Source organism: Stenella coeruleoalba, assembly GCF_951394435.1.
Source record: "Stenella coeruleoalba genome assembly, chromosome: 5".
Taxonomy (NCBI): domain Eukaryota; kingdom Metazoa; phylum Chordata; class Mammalia; order Artiodactyla; family Delphinidae; genus Stenella; species Stenella coeruleoalba.
This window is the reverse complement of record NC_137150.1, coordinates 21756745-21776384: the sequence shown is the minus strand read 5'-3', so window position 1 is coordinate 21776384 and position 19640 is coordinate 21756745. Positions and strand designations below refer to the sequence as shown.

Genomic DNA, 19640 nt, shown 5'->3' with positions numbered 1-19640 from the left:
CGCATTGCAGTATGAAATAACTTGAAAAAAATTCTGTGGTACTTTCTCATATGGAGAGCTTCAGTTTTCATTTTGTTTTAAGTAGAACCCAAACCCTTGCAAAATATTTATTTTTATCTGAAATAAACATGATAAATCTTAACTTACAGAGCATATTTATAAACACCCAGTCTCTAATTTTAAAAGTTCATCCAGAAGTCAGTTTACAATATATATTCCCATGGAAACGATGTTATAAGATTGCTTCCAAGTTAATTCACAAAAGCCTATCTAAATGAGCACAAGGAATCACTGTGGGTTATTGGAAATGTTCTAAAATTGAATAGTGAAGATAACTAAATGACTCTGTAAATTTAATAAAAATTATTGAATTTTTCACTTAAAATAGGTGTGTCACAGTATATAAATTCTACCTCAACAAAGCTGTTTTTTTAAAAAAAAATACTATTTAAACTATTAAGTACATAAATCTTGGTATTTTTTCATATAGTAGCAACCTATGCTTCCATAAAACTAATTAGTACAGTTAAACTGTCCTTTAAAAAAATCATTTAAGAAGTAGGAATTTGTTTGATTTATTAAAATTACAATAAATTCTGAACTGTAGCCTTAGCCAGAGGTAACCTTAATTAGGAGATTAGCAATATTGTTGCAAAATGGTTTTCCTATTTCAAATAATTTACAGTCTAATTCATTTCTCCTAGACCTTGGATTACCCACAATTTCTACTGTATTGATTACTTGTACACAGTACTTTTTTAAAAGGGTGTTGTTTAAAAAAAAAAAAAAAAAGAAGAGAAAAGAGCTCTAAAGTGGCACCAGTTGTCCATCCTTCTTTATCTTGGTTACTTATTCATTATCCCTAGGTTTCTCCAGGAGGACAGATATGGCAGGTGGGGATGACAGAGAAAATGTTAACGCTTCTTCCTAGACAAGGGCTTGGCTGAGTTGGGCCTGCATGTTTTCGGTTAGCTGGCTGTTCTCACCGAGGGAGTTGTCAAGAAATTTAATCTTTGGTTCACTGATAAATCCCAAATACTAACAGTGCCTGGCACACACTGGACCTTCCATTAAAATTTTATTGTTGTCTTTTCTGTCACACTGGATCTTAAAGTATCATCTAAATAAACAAATGCAACCTCAGGCAGTCTTCAGATATCTCACAGTGTCCCTTTTCTTATTAGAAACAAACTGGCCCCTTATTAAACCAGTTTCTTCGAAGCCTAAATCTTAGATGGGGGATAGCGGGGAGGGGCAGTCTGATAGGAGAGTAAAGGGAGAGGAAAACGAGTTCTTCCTAAAATGCAGAAAGAGGTTTGGGAATCCAAAACTATTACTGGCTCATATGTGGTAACTTCTACAAGGAGAATTTGCCTCAAAGTCAGAGTCAAAACATAGGTGTGGCAAGTTCAAGCTGACCAAAATAGTTGTTTAAAATCCATGGTAATTTTAACCCAAACATACTCAATATTTAATCTAAACCGTTTATTATCAACTTCCTCCTCTTTTTTCTAAGGGTAAAAAATATATATAATAATAGATTCTGTAGAAAAATTCTCAGTACACAAGCTAACACCATCTATACCACATCTCATGTTGCAAGAATAAATAACTATAAGCAGAACTTTATTTTTTCCCAGGAGACAGTAGAGAAATTCTGAAGATGCAAGTACATGGACCCTTTCAAAACCTGTAAGTGTTGGTGGCACCAGGACTTCAGTATGTCCATTTCATTTCAAAATTTCTGCCTTTATTTAACATTTGCATAAAAGCATTGTTCTTACTTTCACCTGTAATAATCTGTGGTTTTGGATTTTCAAATTGAGGGAGAGATATAAAATAACTTTCCTAAGTTAAAGAGGAAAATGCAAAGGGATTTAAAATGATGACCAATGACCAAAAAATAAAAATAAAAAGGAACGAAGGGGGACTTCCCTGGTGGTCCAGTGGTTAAGACTCCACGCTTCCAAGGCAGGGGATGTGGGTTCAATCCCTGGTCAGGGAAATAAGATCCCACACTCCGCATGGCCAAAAAAAAATGTTTTAAAAAAAAAAAGAATGTAGAGAAAATGGAAGAAAGAAGGCGGCAACCAATAATGGTTCATGACAACTTGACATTATTAAAAACATGTGAGAAGATGGAGACACAGCGAACACTCCAAATTTAGTAGACAAAAAGATATTTACAGATGAGAAAGGTTTTTCTTTATTATTAAACATAGGCTTTTTTATTTCTCATTTATAACTTACATGATGTATTTTCTCCCAGACAACCAGAATCCAGTGAGTTGCTCTCTCAATAGAAAAATTCAATATGATCTTTATTCCATCTCAAGTGAGGATTAAAACATGAATTTCACAAAAATTTTAGCTCATGCCCTGTTTTCCCATTGGTGTTTATGGTAACTCATCAACTTTGATCATATTACATAACTACGTCAGACCATGGTTTTATAATTGTGAGTAACATCTACTTTTTAAAACAATGATCCCATGTGAATAAAATAATTCAATATATAATCTACAAATAAGAATTTCAACTCTTTTAAAATAATTTAATACAGACTTAGAAAGCCACAGGTTCTTTCTCTTACCATTCAGTAAACAAGACAACCAGATCCTCTTGACTGGCATAATGTTCCATGACTTCTTTCATCAATCTCACTTTCTGGCCCCCTCCAATAGTATTAATTCCATCACCACCTCTCCACTCCTTTCCTTGACCAAGGACCTATAAATGAAATCAACATTTCATCCCCGGGCAAAACTCAGATTATGATAGTATTATAAAAACTGGAAGTCACCAGCAACTTGTACAGTATAACACAGTATCACTCTTTTAATGTTACACTAAATCATGATGCTAAACAGAAGAAAGTTTGATGCCTAGGTTAGGTCATAATTCTTCAATATTATTTACCCTGTGGAATGCCATTCCTAATTTTACCATTTCAAAAGTGGAGTCTAATCCAAGGAAGCTGGGGGTTGGTGGGGGAAACCCTAGAAAGTATTTCTCACATCCTATTTCTCTTTATTCAGACTGAAATGAAAAAGAAAATGAAGAAACTTTCCGTAACACTTTTCAATCTGGCTGGAAATCTGTCTGATGAACGTTGGGAGCCCTGGAAGCTCAGTGATTCCTGGCTGGGGCCTTAAGTGATTTTCCTGCTGAAACCAGTTGGGTTGTCCAGGGAAACACAGAGGGCATCAAGTCAAACGTCACCTTCTTTACCTTAAAAATCTTAAGTTTAGGTTATCCTCAAAAGTTTAATAATTTATCAATACAAGAAATCGCCTAAGCACAATTACTCAGAGCTAAGCCTGCAGCCATCCTCGGCTCTGTTTGTTTAGCCTCAGCAGCTGCCTCCTGAATCATATGCCTGCTGACTCACATGCCTGCTGACTCACCTGGCTGGGAGGGAGCAGGAAGCAGGTCTACGCCCCCTGCCACCACACACACACACCTTGTATCTTAGTTTCACCAAAACAAAGTCTGAAGTTCCCAAAATAAGGATCTACTAAAAGATTTGTGAAACTCAGGGGGAATGAAATTAAGAATAAATACAAAAGAAAAAGATCAAATTAATTTAGAAAATAAATATTATTAGTTCCAAATTTACTTAACATCGAGCCAAATACAAGAGTTCGTGGCGTTCCCAGCCTCAAATCTCTAGTGAGCACTTCATCACTACTTATGCCGAAGGGATAAATGTTAACTCAAACTGTGGCGGGCATCTGGATTCATACAGGGGCTACTCTAATAGAATTATTTGTTTTTGCCCTAAGTGACCTCCTCTGGCCCTAAGATTTGTTACACTTCTGTTCTACAACCCTTCTGGACTTCTCCAATATTGCAGTCATACCAGGCCTAAGTGCACCTGAGCGCCTACTCTGTGCAGCACTGTGTTGATTAAGCTCTAGTCTCTGTTTTCTTTCCACAGCATCCGTGTGTCAAACTTTGGTATGCATCCGAATCACGTGGAGGGTTCGTTAAAACACAGACTGCTGGTCCCTTCTCCCAGAGTATGCGATTCAGTAAGTGAGGTTGCGCCTAAGAATCCTCATTCCTATTTCCCAGATGATCCTGATGCTGGTGGTCTGGGTCCACATTTTGAGAACCACTGCATTTCACAACGGAAAGACAGCAGGAGGATCCAAAACTCCAGAGTCAGTCAAACGGGGCTGGGGTCCAACATTTGACGCCTTACAGGTGCGTACCCTGGAGCAAGTTTTCCTCACTAATAAGTAAAGTAATACCTACCTTACATGGTTTATACAAAGAATCAACAGCATACCATATATGAAGGTCCTAACACAGTGCCTTACATGTAAAAAATATTCCACACTCTCCCCTTGAGATGCCCCTCATTGGATTTCAGCATTATTCTACCCTGATTTTTCTTTCCTATTGCCCCCTATCAATGCATATTACAATATTTCCCTTCTAACAAACTTCTCTAACATATTTCTCATTTATCCTACATTAAACGTCTACATCTCTTTTCTAGCAAAGTTAGCCTCTTTAATAGTTATTCTGTATTAACATCTGTACCTAGTCTTCCAGTGGCTAGGTAGCAAATATTACCTTTTTTGTGCATTACATTCTGAAATAGCTGTTTTCTGAAATAGCTCAGTTTTTCCCTAGGCAAAAAAGCAATTTTTCTCTCCCTTTTTTTTTTTGCTTTGCTGTTTTTGGTTTTTTTTTATTTTTTTGCGGTACACGGGCGTCTCACTGTTGTGGCCTCTCCCGTTGCGGAGCACAGGCTCTGGACGCGCAGGCTCAGCGGCCATGGTTCACGGGCCCAGCCGCTCCGCGGCATGTGGGATCTTCCCGGACCGGGGCACGAACCCATGTCCCGTGCATCAGCAGGCAGACTCTCAACCACTGCGCCACCAGGGAAGCTCTGCTGTTTTGTTTTGTAAATGAACTAAGTTTATTTGTTTTCCTACCTGGGATATTTCCCTATTCTCCTCTGCATGTGGAAAAGACCTGGATGACATAGCCTAATTTCTATTAGAAAATAAATAAGTTTTTTTGGTTTGTTTTTTTTTTAAAGGTAGGCCTTTCACAGCTCAGTTTACTAGTCCTACCAAATATGCCAGGTTTCCTCTGATCATTTATCAGTGAGCTATTTCCCTGGAGATAAGTCTTCTAAAACCCTTTTATACTTTTATAATGTTATTAAATTCCTCTGAAACAAACAAATAAAAAAACAGGAAAAGCACCTCTCAATACTGGAACAGAAAAGGTATCTCCTTCACAGTAATGTTTCCAATTCTCAGGGTAGACAAACCCATTACAATTCTTCAAAGTAAGTGAAAAAAATTACCGTCAAATCTTAGTTATGTTGTACTTGTACATGACCCCCCAAAAGAAATATAACTATAAATATATTTTTCTGTTGTTTTATAGAACATGTTTACACAAAGCATTAGCAAATATTAAGAAATTATTGTCTGAGTGGCAGAGTATTAATAAGGCCAAAACGTATCTTTAAAACAATCAAGTACAGGTAAACTGACACCATTATGTAACCCAATTTCATCATCCTTCTGGGGATTGCAGATCATGTTGTGGTTGTTATTGTTGTTGTTATGAAAAATGTACTTCAGGCACATATTCTAAGATCTCCATGAATTAAAAGATATATCATACCTTCACAGTATAATTGAAGTATTTGGCTGACTGCATAAATCGATGGAATCCATCACTTTCTTTTGTTGCTACAGTTATGACTAATAATTTATCTGCAAAGACAGAGGGAATAACATAAGACAGTTTACCAAGAGGCTAACTCCTCACACTTTACAGATCACTGCAGTGATTAGAGACCTCATTAAACCTATGGGAATGTTCTGGTTTGTTCATCTACATGAGGCTAAACAAAGAGCTGTTGAAAAACTAGGCAATTAAAATTGGTTATATTACTGCCAAACGACAGACTGCCAAATAATGAATTATTTTAATGGTAAAAAAGTGCATTTATTTTTAAGGTAAAGCATGCCCTCAACAGAGGATTTCAACACTAAGGGAAACACTTGCATAAAACGCACAAAGTTGTTATCTGTAAAGACAAACTCTCCTAAATGTTATCTAACCAACAAGGTTCACTGTCACCTATAAACCATCACTGATTTATTACACACATCAGTGAGTCCAGAAGCACATTATATTCCTCAAAGCACATGTACAAAAAGAGATCCAATCGTGAGACTGATCCTAATTTTTTAAAATAAATTATGATGAATTGGGAACAAATATTTAGAAAGATAATCTTAATTTTTCCTCCTATCAATGAATGTTTGTATATGGGAAGTCTATAAAAATCCACATTTACACCACCTTCAGTGCTTTGTTTTTTCTTTAAAGAATAAAAGAAACTAAAATCAGCACTTCCCTGGTAAATACAGCTTTGAGTCACCATTTTATAATGAATTATTATTTTCAATCTAACAAAACACCTCTTCTTAGCAGAAGTAGATAGATTTAAGTAGTCATTTCAAAATACCTATAGAAGCTATTAAGGAAAATGCTTATCAGGAAAAGACATGTTGGAAAAATGCATAAAAGAAACAAGTGCGTCAGAAAATGCCAAAGGTTAGCAGCCAGGGCATTTTTTTTTAACCTTAGGCTATAGAAGGACCAAAGGACTAAGAAAACAAAATTAACATCTTTTTAACTTTCTAGGCACTGAGTTATATCATTTGACTCTCACTTGATTGTTATCAATAAGAAAAAAGTCAGACAGTGTTAAATATCCCTTAAACAGTAGACAATCATTGAAAATGAAATATATAGCATTAATGTATTCTAGGAATCAATTAAAAACAATTTCATATGACCCAAGGTAATCATCAAATTTTGAAAATACTTTAAACAAAATATACATAAGTGTAAGACACATAAAGAAAGAAATTCAAACAAGTCAACCAAAAAAAGGAAAACATTTTCATGAAAATAAATATCAACATTCTTAGATATTTTTCTAGAAATATGTATTTCTCACATAACTTTCACCATTATGAGAAATAGATATTTAAGGAAAACTAAAAGTCATTTTCATTAAAGCTGTCAGGGCTGAAGCAAATATATTTTAACAGTACTTTTTCAATTAACTATTCTTTAAAAAACAAAATTTCATTTGTGAAGTTTCAAACAGGGCTTAACAATTAAGAAAACTTGACCTATTTATCATTTACAATAAATTTTGAAATAGGCAATACAAGATTTTATTTCATAAGAGTAAAAGGAATACTTTTTAAGTCTCTTTTCTGCATAATAAAATGACAAGATAGCTTTCTTTCTTAACTTTTTCTACACAAAAAAAGTTTATAGATTTTACCTGGGTGGATTTTTATACTTATAATTTCTAGTACAAAATTAACAGCAAGGATTTCATCATCCTTAATAGGAAAAGTAATGGGAATATATGTATACATATAGCTGATTCACTTTGTTATACAGCACAAACTAACACAGCATTGTAAAGCAATTATACTCCAATAAAGATATTAAAAAAAAAAAAAGAAGTAATGTTGGCCAGACCCTTGGGCAGACAGAAATGTTATGGAATCTAATGACTCAGAAGGCAAAACTAAAAATATGTAGTCTGACTGTGTCTGGCAAGCCTATGCCAAATAAGGACTCCTGTTGCTTCAGTACTGTTGCTAATTACAAAAAAGCAAAACCAAGTAATAAATAAGTAGTTCTGTCAAAGGCAGGCCTGTTCAATAACATTACGTAGAAACTTCTGTTTCTTCTTACCTGCTATTCACTATTGTGACTATGATGAGAAATAGATCTTACTCAACTGGGGGAAGTAAAAGAAGAAAGTGCTGGCATGCACCACTCACAAGTTCTTGCCAACCAGTTCAACAGTCCAACTTGTTCACCATCTACGAAGTGTGCGTGTCAAAAATTTAACCTACATTTGACACATACTTTAGATTCCACTAAAATTTATACCACAAATTTATCAGAAATATAAGGACAGAAGACAACTGATCTACAGAATCAATGGCAAAAGAGAAAAAAAGGAAAGGGAAACTATTATAGTATATCGCCAGAATTAAGAGACAATTCAACCAAACATACATCACGGCCTTTATTTGGGTCCTGATCTGAAAAGTCAACTATAAAAGGGTATTTATGAGAAAATGAGGAAAATCTGAACACTAACTTGTATTTGTCAATATTACAGAATTATTGTTAATTTTTTAGCATGCTAATGGCATTGGTATTTTTTAAAGAGTTCTTATAATTTAGAGACAAATAATAAAGTATTTACTCAATGAAAGGAAGTAGTGTTTGTGATTTGTTTTAAAATTATTAGGGGTAGATGGGAGACAATGGAGGAGGAAGATAAAGAGTAAATAAGACTGCCCACGTATGATGACTATTAAAAGTGGGTTCCATTTATATATGTTTGGAAATCCCTAAATTAAAAAAAGGGAGTTCAACTTTAAGCACAATCCCTAATCTTCCAATCAGAAAAATATTCAATATAAAACTCTTTTCAACAATCTGAATCATCTAAGTAAAAGGAAAAACAGAATAGACAGCAGAAATTTTCTAACCAGACAATATTATAATTTAAACAACTATAATTAGTACCTTACCCAATCCACCCACAACAACCAAAAGGATCAAGTGAGATGATTGAAGAAATGGGCTTGAATAATGGGTACCCATCAACCACTACCAAAACCAGTCTAAGACGGTGTCAAAGAAAAGACAAATGGAAGCCCAACTGTGACCAAACATAAACTCTAGAGGCACTGCCTGACTCTGTTAGAAAACAGTTAATACAGTTTGCATGAGCAAGAAACATGTAAATCATCTATAGAGTGTGGTCTATTACAACAACCATTTATCAAATGAAAATCACATCATAGCAAAAAAAAAAAAAAACCTTCTGTAATCATATTTACAAAGTCCCTCAAAATACCTAGCACCATAGTAAGGTTTAATAAATATTTGTTAAGTAGCTTAATATTTAGCCCCCTACGAAAATTTACATGAATAACAGAATTTCTCCAATAATCTAAATCTTTTTTATTTAGAAAGGCAAAAAACACCCTGTTATATTCTTTCTTACTAATGAAATTACAGCTCTGGGGAGGAAAAATGGCATTGTTAGTCTTTTTTTTCTCCAAATAGTTGTTGATACAATACCAGAATTCATCAATTTTTAGAGCTGATATAATTTTTCTTTCCAAAAACAAATCATGGCTTTAAAACAGGAAGTTTTGGGGCTAATATATCCTATCTCCAAACTGCTAAAAAAAAAAAAAAAAAAAAAAAAAAAAAAAAAAAAAAAAAAAAAAATCAGCCCATAAATCCAGCTGAAATTCATTGTCTTAATAACAGGCATCACATTCAGTAACTCAGGCCAGCCCAGCTGCCTTTGATCTCACTCAGAGGGATAATTCTCCCTACTTCCCAAGAAACTTTCCCTACACCCAGTCTTAATTTTAAATTTGCAAAAATCAAGAAAAATAATTCTACCACAGAAGGAGCTCTGAGTATATACTTTACTCTGCAATAACTCATTTAATGAAAGACATGTCCTTCATCTGAAAGGATCAGTGGTGCTCAACTTTCTATTCAAGGAACGCATTTTCCTAGGAATGGTTAGTATAGGGGCCAGCAAACTTTCCCTGTAAAAGGCCACATAGTAAATATTTTAGGCTTTGTGGTCTACATACAATCTCTGTCACGATTCTCCTTTTTTCTTTCTTCTTTAAAACTTTTTTAAAACAACAAAAAAATAATAATCCTTAGTTTTCTGGCTGGCTGTACAAAAACAGCCATGGGCCAGATTTGGCCTGAGGGTCATAGTTTGCCACTGTGGTTGGCCACAGGGATCTGACAACAAACTTCTTGGGTTCCAATCTCAGACCTACCATTTATTACTTGTTTGAAATTGGTCAGTTACTTGAACTCTGTGTCTCATCTGTTTCTCATCTATGTGTGTAATAATAGCACCTGATAGCCTTGCTGTGAGAATTAATGAGTTAATATATGTAAAGTGGATGATACACTTAAGTCCATACATAGGTCTAATGACAGTATCTTATTATTTCCACTCAACAGATAAATGTGTAAGGGAGTTGATGTGCAAATCTCAGCAAGTTATGCAACTCAATCTTTTTCTCTACCAGAGTTATTCATTCAAGAACCAAATATCTCTTCCAACTCTCAAGATTTTATGATGCCAGTACAGTACTGTCCCCTTACCCAAGGTTTCTGTTACCCACAGGGTCAATCATGGTCTGAAAATATTAAATGGAAAATTCCAAAAATAAATAACTTATAAGTTGTTTAAATGGCACGTCATTCTGAGTAGCATGGTAAAATCAATTACCATCCCGTTCTGTACTGCCTGGGATGTGAATCATCCCTCTGTCCAGTGTATCCTGTCCATTAGTCATTTAGTAGCCATCTCAGTAATCAGATCCACTGTCACAGTATCACACTGCTTGTGTCCGAGTCACCCTTATTTTACTTAATAATGGCCCCAAAGCACAAGAGTAGTGATGCTGGTAATTCAAATAAGCCAAAGAAAGCTGTAAAGCGCTTCCTTTAAATGAAAAGTTTCTTGATTTAATAAGGAAAAGGAAAGCATATGCTGAGGTTACTAAGATCTACGCTAGGAACAAATCTATCTGTGAAACTGTGAAGAAAGAAAAAGAAGTTCATGCTAGATTTGCTGTCTTGCCTCAAACTGTCAAAGTCATGGCCACAGTGCATGGTAAGTGCTTAATTAAGATAAAAAGGCATTAACTTGATACAATAAGATATTTTGAGAGAGACCACATTCACATAACTTTCATTACAGTATATTGTTATAACTGTCTATTTTATTATTAGTTATTGTTGTTAATTTCTTACTGTGCCTGATCTATCAATTAAACTTTATCATAGATATGCATGTATAGGAAAAAACAGAGTATATATAGGATTCGGTACTATCCACAGTTTCAGGCATCCACTGGGGGTCTTGGAATTTATCTGCCGCAGATAAGGGGTGGAGGCAACTGTAATGCGGGAAAAAAATCTATGTAAAAAGTTCAATTTAAACTGTGCATTAAAATAATTTAGCATGTAACTACAGATACACCGTCTCAAATCTTTTCATTTCTCTCCATCTCCAAGCAAGCTAACTCAAATTACGATCATCACTAGCCCAGGTTTCCACAATACCCTCCTACTAGCCCAGGTTTCCACAATACCCTCCTAAATCCCACTATACCCATTCCAATCATATCTCTACAAAGCAGACTTAATCTTTTCCAAAAAATTAGATATCTAATCATGTCACCCCATTGCTAAACATCCTTAAATGACTTTCCATTGCTATTAGCACTGCGGCCAAGCTACTTTACCTTAATGTGGTCCTTGACTACCTCTATCGTCTCTAATCTCACCCACCATCTCTCTGCCCTTTGCTCTCTCTGCTCCAACTGCAGTTCTTCTTTTTTTTTTTTTCCAGTTCTCCAACAATGCCTTCTCCCTCCCACCCTGAGGAGAAGAGCCTATGCAAAACCTTTATCTAATGTCACCTCTCATCTTTTGATGCAACCACTGCCTGTTCAATTCATTGAGATTCTTACACATATGCCATTTCCTTGGGGGAAACTTCCCTGACCTACTCAAGTATGTCAGTGCCCATTATACATTTTCACTGCATCCTCTACCTCTCTTTTGGAGCACTTATGACAAATTGTAATTACATATTAATTTGCATGATTACTATTCAAGAGTCAAGTCTCTTTCTCCGACTAGACTGTAAATTCCAGAAAGGCAGGATGTTTTTTGCTCAGGACCTATCAAAGTGTTTAGCATATAGTAGATTCTTAATAAATATTTGTTGAATGAGTGGATTCAGGAACAAGGGATGTTATATTTTATCTGTGTGGGTGTATAAAATAATTTGTTCCCAGCAAAATCCTTATGTAGATTGCCTTATTACATCCAACTCATAGATGAAAAAAATAAGGTTAAATAGGGTGACCTAGCCAAAGTCACCCAACAAGTTACTAGCAAAGCTGGAAGTGGAACTTTGGGTATTCCTCAAAGTCCATTTCTTTCCAATGTTTCATGTGGCCTCACTTGGTGGTAAGAGGTCAAGAGGCTAGAATCTGTTTAAAATTAAAATTAAAATCTGTTTAAATGTACAGAAAAGAGATAACATAGCAAGCCTAAGACTTCAATCTTAGTTTGCAGGATTGATCCTCGGCTGGCATCTGGAAAGCTGGATTTGGAGAGGATTCCCACCATTCCCAGATAAGAACAGCTCATTGTATCTGAATTGTACAAACAAGGTATTTATGCTGAACACCAGCTTTCCTTCTAGGAGTTCGGAATTCTGGTACAGGGGTTGCCTCTATGACTAGCCCCGAATAAAAACCTTAGGCACTGAGTCTCTAATGAGCTTTCCCAACAAATAACGTTTCACATGTGTTGTCACAACTAGTTGCTGGAGGAATTAAGCTAATCCTCTGTGACTCCACTGGAAAAAGACTCTTGGAAGCTGTGTCTGGTTCCCCTGGACGTTGCCTATGTGCCTTTTCCCTTTGCTGCCTTTGCTTGGTATTCTTTCAATGTAAAAAGTCATAGCTATCAACATGACGATACACTGCATCATCTGAGTCCTCCTACTGAATTGCTGAACCTGAACATTGTCTTGGGGATAGCTGACCCATTATGCTTCTAGCTACAGGCAGCATTTCTTCATCTGAAAGAGACACTATGGGCCTAATTGATTATGTCTGATACATGGCTGAGTTTTACATTCTGGGCTCAGAGGCCAGGCTAGAGACATACATAAAGGAAATATCTGGTAGATAAGACAATCATACCCTGCTCCTCCGCTGATTGAGAAGCGTTTCATTTTCACATAACATTACTCAAATACAAACTCAAAAATGAGCCAATGTGTGAACTGCTGACCGAAACAAACAAATAAAAAAAAACACAATCTTAACGAAAGAGGTGACGATCCCACTGTAACCTGTGCAGTTCACGTACAAAAAATTATCGGACGTTTGGCATGCTACATTAAGGAGAATTTTGACAAACATGGAGTTTGACCAGCATGGTTAGAGGTTTGGCAATCATTTCACATATTGAATAATTGAGGAAGTGAGAATTTTTCTACCTGATAAAAAAGATTCACCACCTCTCTACCTCACCATATTTGAAGAGAAAAAAAAAAAGGATTTCCTCTGTTTTATTTTCAAAGAGATAATTAGCTAGGGGAAGAATTAATGGAGAGGAGGCAAATTTTCTATCAATACTGTCTTACTCTGTTCAGGCTGCTATAACAAAACACCACAGACGTGGTAGCTTATAAACAGCAGAAATTTATTCCTCCCAGTTCTGGAGGCCGGATGTCCAAGATCACAGCACCTGAACGAACACATTCTGGTGAAGGCTTTTTTCTTGGCTCATAGCCAGCACCTTCTCCCTGTGTCCTCACATGGTGGAAGGGGCCAGGGACTCTGTGGGGTCTCTTTTATAAGAACACTGATCCCATTCATGAAGGCTCTGCCCTCATGACCTAAGTGTCTCCTATAGGCTCCACTTCATCGTCTTCAGATGTTAGGATTTCGACATATGAATTTTAGGGAGACACAAACATTCAGACCATTATAGTTACCAATCTGTTGACTAAAAACTATGGCTATTTTATGAAACACTTTCATCCATGGGAACTGTTATAGTGGGCAAATAAGAATAAGCTTTGGTCTCTGGATATTTGCTTAAGTAGACCTTCTAATGAATATCCTTCTCACAAATGGGATCGAATATTTCATAGTATAAGCACCTTCATAATTTTATCATGGTGAAAGGGGATGGGGTATCTTCGGAACCTCTTTTATAAGAGCACTAACCCAATTCATGATGACTCTACCCTCATGACTTAAGGATCTGCCAAAGACCCCACCTTCTAATATCATCACCTTTGTGGGTTAGGATTTCAATATATGAATTTTGGGCGGCCACAAACATTCAGGTCGTAGCAAATACAAAGTACAGTTAAAAGCACTCAGAATGAATGTTCTGTCTTGGAAAAGCAGCATTTCCTATCTTTACAAGTATTAAAATAAATAGCACAGGACCATTTTCCAGAATTTATGACTTGGAAAGCACAACTGATCCCTTCAAAAGTTATGAGACACATACCTTGAATGTAATTTTAATGTCAAAGGAAAAAGGACCTGTCCTCTTCACAGCCAGAGCTGACTCCAATCTGTTGAATTTCAAGGGTTCAAAGGTTGCAGCAGGACTTCCCTGGTGGTGCAGTGGTTAAGAATCCACCTGTCAATGGACGGGACACAGGTTCGAGCCCTGGTCCGGGAAGATCCCACATGCCGCGGAACAACTAAGCCTGTGCGCCACAACTACTGAGCCTGCGCTCTAGAACCCACGAGCCACAGCTGCTGAGCCTGCGTGTCACAACTACTGAAGCCCGCGCACCTAGAGCCCATGCTCCACAACAAGAGAAGCCACCACAATGAGAAGCCTGTGCACCGCAACGAAGAGTAACCCCCGCTCGCGGCAACTAAAGAAAGCCCCTATGCAGTGAAGACCCAATGCCGCCAAAAATAAATCAATTAATTTTTTTAAAAAAAGGTTGCAGCAACCTCCAAAATAGAAAGATGTACCAGTAATGAGAACCTCCTTTGAGTGGGATGATATAACCCATCTGCTGGCCAAATGCTTTAGCAGAGAGTATGACCCGCCTGCCAGAAATTTGGTCCCAAGGTTGTACGGTTTGTTCAAACAAATTATTGTGTTCGATTTACAATCTGATCTACTGCTCTTTATTCCATATTTTGCATAGGCACTGAAAGTATTTCCCAGACTCATCAGCAAAGGGCATCAATAATAAAGTTAATTACCAGAACAAAACAGCAGGGGCTGAGATCATATACTCTTGCTAATTCACCTACAAATGGAAAAAGAAAGGAAAAAAAAAAAAAAAAACACAAAAAAACAGTTGTCCTAGGGCAGAGAACATCCTGAGATGCACTTGTGGTCCATGTGAGACAAAGCTGCAAGGGTGAGGTGCCTGAGCCAAGATGACCTTTATTTCTCGATAATGGGAAACAAAAAAATCTTTTTAAAGAAGTCTGCTTAACCTAAAGGAATGAAAATAAATCCATGTGGGACGCAAAATTAAAAGCAGACCTGACAAAGTGTGCAGGGGCTGAAAGGAAACAAACGAAAAGTCGTAACTGTAACTCATCATCTTCAAGTACACGGAAACATTTGCTTCTCCCACTCCACATTGCCATGAACACATTATACTTATATATATTTTAAGAGGGCATTTTCCATTGTACCCAGGTAGCATAAAATGAGTACAATTAATCTGAGCAGCAGCCCATCCTCACCTGCTTGAGAGTTTTATGGCATCTTTGCTGGCAGTTCAGAATCCTCCCCCACAACTTGCTAGTTCCCCACAATGTCCAACAAGTTGAAGTTGCCATATAAAAGATTACTATAAAACCAAATCAGCACATTAGACATTTCAGGGACATAAAATTAAATGTAGACGATGTGACATCTACAACTATAAATACCTTCTCCTATGGAATTACTACAAGACTCCAAAAGAAAGCTTCATTATTCACTTTGTGTCATAAAATGTCATAAACTATCATCTTTATATGAGGAATGTCTTATTTTTTGGAGTATATCCCAGAAAATAAAAGAAATATTCTAGTATTCACTATGCCAAGTTAGAGATTAAAACAATATATTTGTATATACACATGACTGCTTTTTCCTTCTGCAGCCACTTTTTGTAATTTAATTTTTGGACTGGGTGATAAAGTGGGAAGTGATATTCTTTCCCAGCCCTTTCTCCCAGACATATAGCTGACTTTCCCTCGGGAGATACCCATGATTGTTCTTATGGATGCGTCAAGAGATGTCAATGCATACAATGTCAAACACTTTATAATCTATACCCCATTTTGCTTCTTTTTCCTTTTTTCAATTTATTTACACTTAAAAAAAAAACCAGTTCACCAATTTCTTCAACCCCTCAACTCCCCAACTTTTGGCAATCATGAATCTGTTCTCTGTGTCCATGAACATATATATATATGTGTACATACATATGTGTGTGTATATATATGTATATATGTATGTGTGTATATATATATATATATATAGTGTGTGTGTATAAATATATATATGTTTTAAGATTCCACATGTGAGAGCAAACAGTATTTGTCCTTCTCTAACTTATTTCATTTAGCACAATGCCCTCAAAGTCTATCCATGTTGTCACAAATGGGAGGATTTCATTCTTTTCTATGGCTGAGTAATAATATTTCATTGTATATATGTACCACAATTTCTTTATCTGTTCATCTATCAATGGAAACTTAGGCTGCTTCAATAACTTGGCTATGGTAAATACTGCTGTGATGAACATGACTGTGCACATAGCTTTTCGAATGAGTATTTTCATTTTCTTCATATAAATAACCAGAAGTGGAATTGCTGGATCATATGATAGTTCTATTTTTAACTTTTTGAAGAACTTCTATAATGTTTTCCATAGTGGCTGAACCAAATATACATTCCCACCAACACTGCACAAGGGAAACTTTTCTCTTGTTAGAGTCTTTATTTTAAAGTCTACATTGTCTGATTTAAGTATAGCTACTCCAGCTTTCTGTTGGTTTCCATTTACATGGAATATCTTTTTCTATCCCTTCACTTTCGGTCTGTGTGTTTCCTTACATCTAAATGAGCCTCTTGTAGGCAGCACATAGATGAGTCTTGGCCTTTTTTTTAATTCATTCAGGCACTTTATGTCTTTGGATTGGAGAATTTAATCCATTTAAAGTTAATTATTGATAGCCATGTGCTTATTGCCATTTTGTTAATTTTCTGGCTATTTTTGTAGTTAAATATTTTTTTGCATCTTTTAAAAAAAAGTTACATATCTTTGAGATATTTTCAAATGGAATCCAGCAGCACAGTATTCCATTACATGGATGAACCATAATTTAATTACCACCATGCTAGTGGCAGATATTAAATTATTTCCAATCTAATACTGTACTAAAAAAATTCTGCAATTGATAATGATGTACATAAGTAATTTTTTACATGTAAGATTGTATCTGTAGGATAAATTCAAAATAGAATTTCTGAGTCAAAAATTTCCTCCCATTCATTATCACCATTATCATTTGACTTTTTCTTTTTTTTTTTTTTTTCCGGTACGTGGGCCTCTCACTGTTGTGGCCTCTCCCGTTGTGGAGCACAGGCTTGGGACACGCAGGCTCAGCGGCCATGGCTCTCGGGCCTAGCCGCTTTGTGGCATGTGGGATCTTCCCAGACCGGGGCACGAACCCATGTCCCCTGCACTGGCAGGCGGACTCTCAACCACTGTGCCACCAGGGAAGCCCTTGACTTTGTTTTGACATATGATTTCTGCCAGGCAAAATTTCTTTTCCTACAATATTGTTTTTAATCAGCCATTAACTCTTACATTCCTAGGTTTGTGTCATACTTTAGAAAGTCTTTCCACATGTTATAATTATAAAATAACTCTTCCATATTTTCTTCCAGTTTTTTATATATTGTTTTCATATTTATTTCTTTTATCATGTGGCTGAAGTGGAATAAATGAAATGCTGAACCTGTTGAGGCTTTCTCTCATATTATTCCAAACAAGGAAGTCCTTGGGTTCCATTCTGAATTTTGTAGATAGATACATAGATAGGTAGGTAGATAGATAGATGGATAGATAGATTTCTTTTCTAGATAGCCCTCTCATTTTATTTTATTTTATTTCATTTCATTTCAGTCCGCTCAGCACGCGGGATCTTAGTTCCCCGACCAGGGATCAAACCCGTGCTCCCTGCAATGTTTTAAAGAGAAATAGTAATTATTTCAACTATGATTGCAAGGTGACCTATGATTTTTTAAAGACAGAAAAAAAAAACAAAAAAATGTCTCAAAATATACAAATGCTGAGAACACTAAAAGTAACAGGAACATAATACTGTCCCGTAATTTGTTTTTCTGTAAGTAAAACTGGCTTTATAACACTATTTTGATTGGATATAAAGTCCCACATAAAACGTTCTCTACCTGCTCCCATCTGCCACACTGACAAAAACTCCCCTAAGATGGAATTATCTCTGACCCAATCAGCTCCCTGTTGTCTAAGTGCCTGATATTCCTCCCTTCTTATATTTCTTCTTTCAGTTTTGAATAGTGACTTTCTTGAATTCTGAACCAGGTCATATGTTGAAAGAATACATGGGTGATTCTCACTGACAAGTCATTGTTGAACAAGTCTGTGGCTGACCAACCTCAGGACCTTGAGATAACCAACCTCCCAGAATGGCCTCAGTCACATCAGTCATGGTTCATCAGAACCCCTGCACCACACTTCCAGATCTAGGTTGATTCCATAGGGTGGGGATGGTGTGGTGTGTGGGTTAGCATGCACCTCAACATGGGGCTCAGAACTCTTGAAGGACAGCAGCAGAAGAAATCTACCCAATTGACCTTTCACCCTATCTCATGCAAGACAATATAAAGCCCTGAACATGTTCACTTTTCTAAGTTCAGTGCCCATTATAATGTGTATGATAGGTCAGTTTTAACAGGAAGCCGAAGATCCTTCTGAACATGTGTTTATATTCTCCCGGTGCCTGAAGTACAGTTTAATTCAAGTTTGAAATTGGGGGAAAAAAATTCAAAAAGATTGGTATCATATAGCAAACACAATTAATTATATGATTAAAATAAGTCCTTATAAAGAGCCAGTCATTTTAAGTGTTTGATTTCAATCCATTATCATTCAGGCAATAAAGAGATAGAAAGATGTATACTGGGACATTACCTGTGTTCAAGTAAAATATTTAATTTGATATGTAACATATAGTTGGCACTTACTTGTTGACTTTAATGGTTTCTGTGATAACCGCCCCACCCCCATCCCAGGCCTCTAAACACCCACCCACCGAGGCCATTTAACCTCCATCCCAGCATTCATACCAACCTCTTCTCAGTCCTCAGGTGCTTCCATGCCAAGCTCTTCTGCAGAGACAGGTTCCTTTCCTTAATAACTGGGTTGTCTGTCCTTCACTTTTCCCATCAGTGATCAGATACCTATCATGACATATTATTTCAATAGACGACTAGAATCTGGTTTTGTACCTTCTTCCTCAATTTTAGCTCCTGTCAAAATATTCCGGTCTCAGAGCCGGCACCCCAAACGCTTACCAGGAAAGGCCATACGTGCTGCCTCAGACTCTGCATGGCTCACCATTCTCAAGATTTGCCCAGTGCTAATGCTCACAACCTCCAAGTTCTCTGCTAACCTGCTACTGTCCAAAACTTACTCCACAAGAAGAAAATCTGAATCATGGACATAAGCATTCACTAACAGAGTTCCATTCCCCTGATTGTCCTTTATCCTGTAGACATGTTTCCTAGTTTCTTTTTCAGAGAAAAGTTTTTGTTTACTTCATTCTTGGAACATTCTACCTCTGGCCCTCCTACACCCATTTTAGTTTCCTCCCATCTCTGGGGATTGCTGAACTTTGAAGATTCAACTGGTTCCTTAATTCAGACACTCCCAATCTGGTCC

At 36.6% G+C, this 19640-nt stretch overlaps 1 protein-coding gene across 2 annotated transcripts in view; it reads right to left on the bottom strand.

Moving 5' to 3' along the window:
- The window catches only part of PLOD2 (procollagen-lysine,2-oxoglutarate 5-dioxygenase 2), a 108075-nt gene that overhangs the window by 60940 nt on the left and 27495 nt on the right, over positions 1 to 19640 (bottom strand). For both annotated transcript variants that reach the window (XM_079922670.1, XM_079922671.1), the window contains exons 2-3: positions 5657 to 5748; positions 2595 to 2731 (exon numbers count right to left, since the gene is read on the bottom strand). In XM_079922670.1, the coding sequence (XP_079778796.1) occupies positions 2595 to 2731; positions 5657 to 5748 (229 nt within the window). The remainder of the gene's footprint in view (positions 1 to 2594; positions 2732 to 5656; positions 5749 to 19640) is intronic.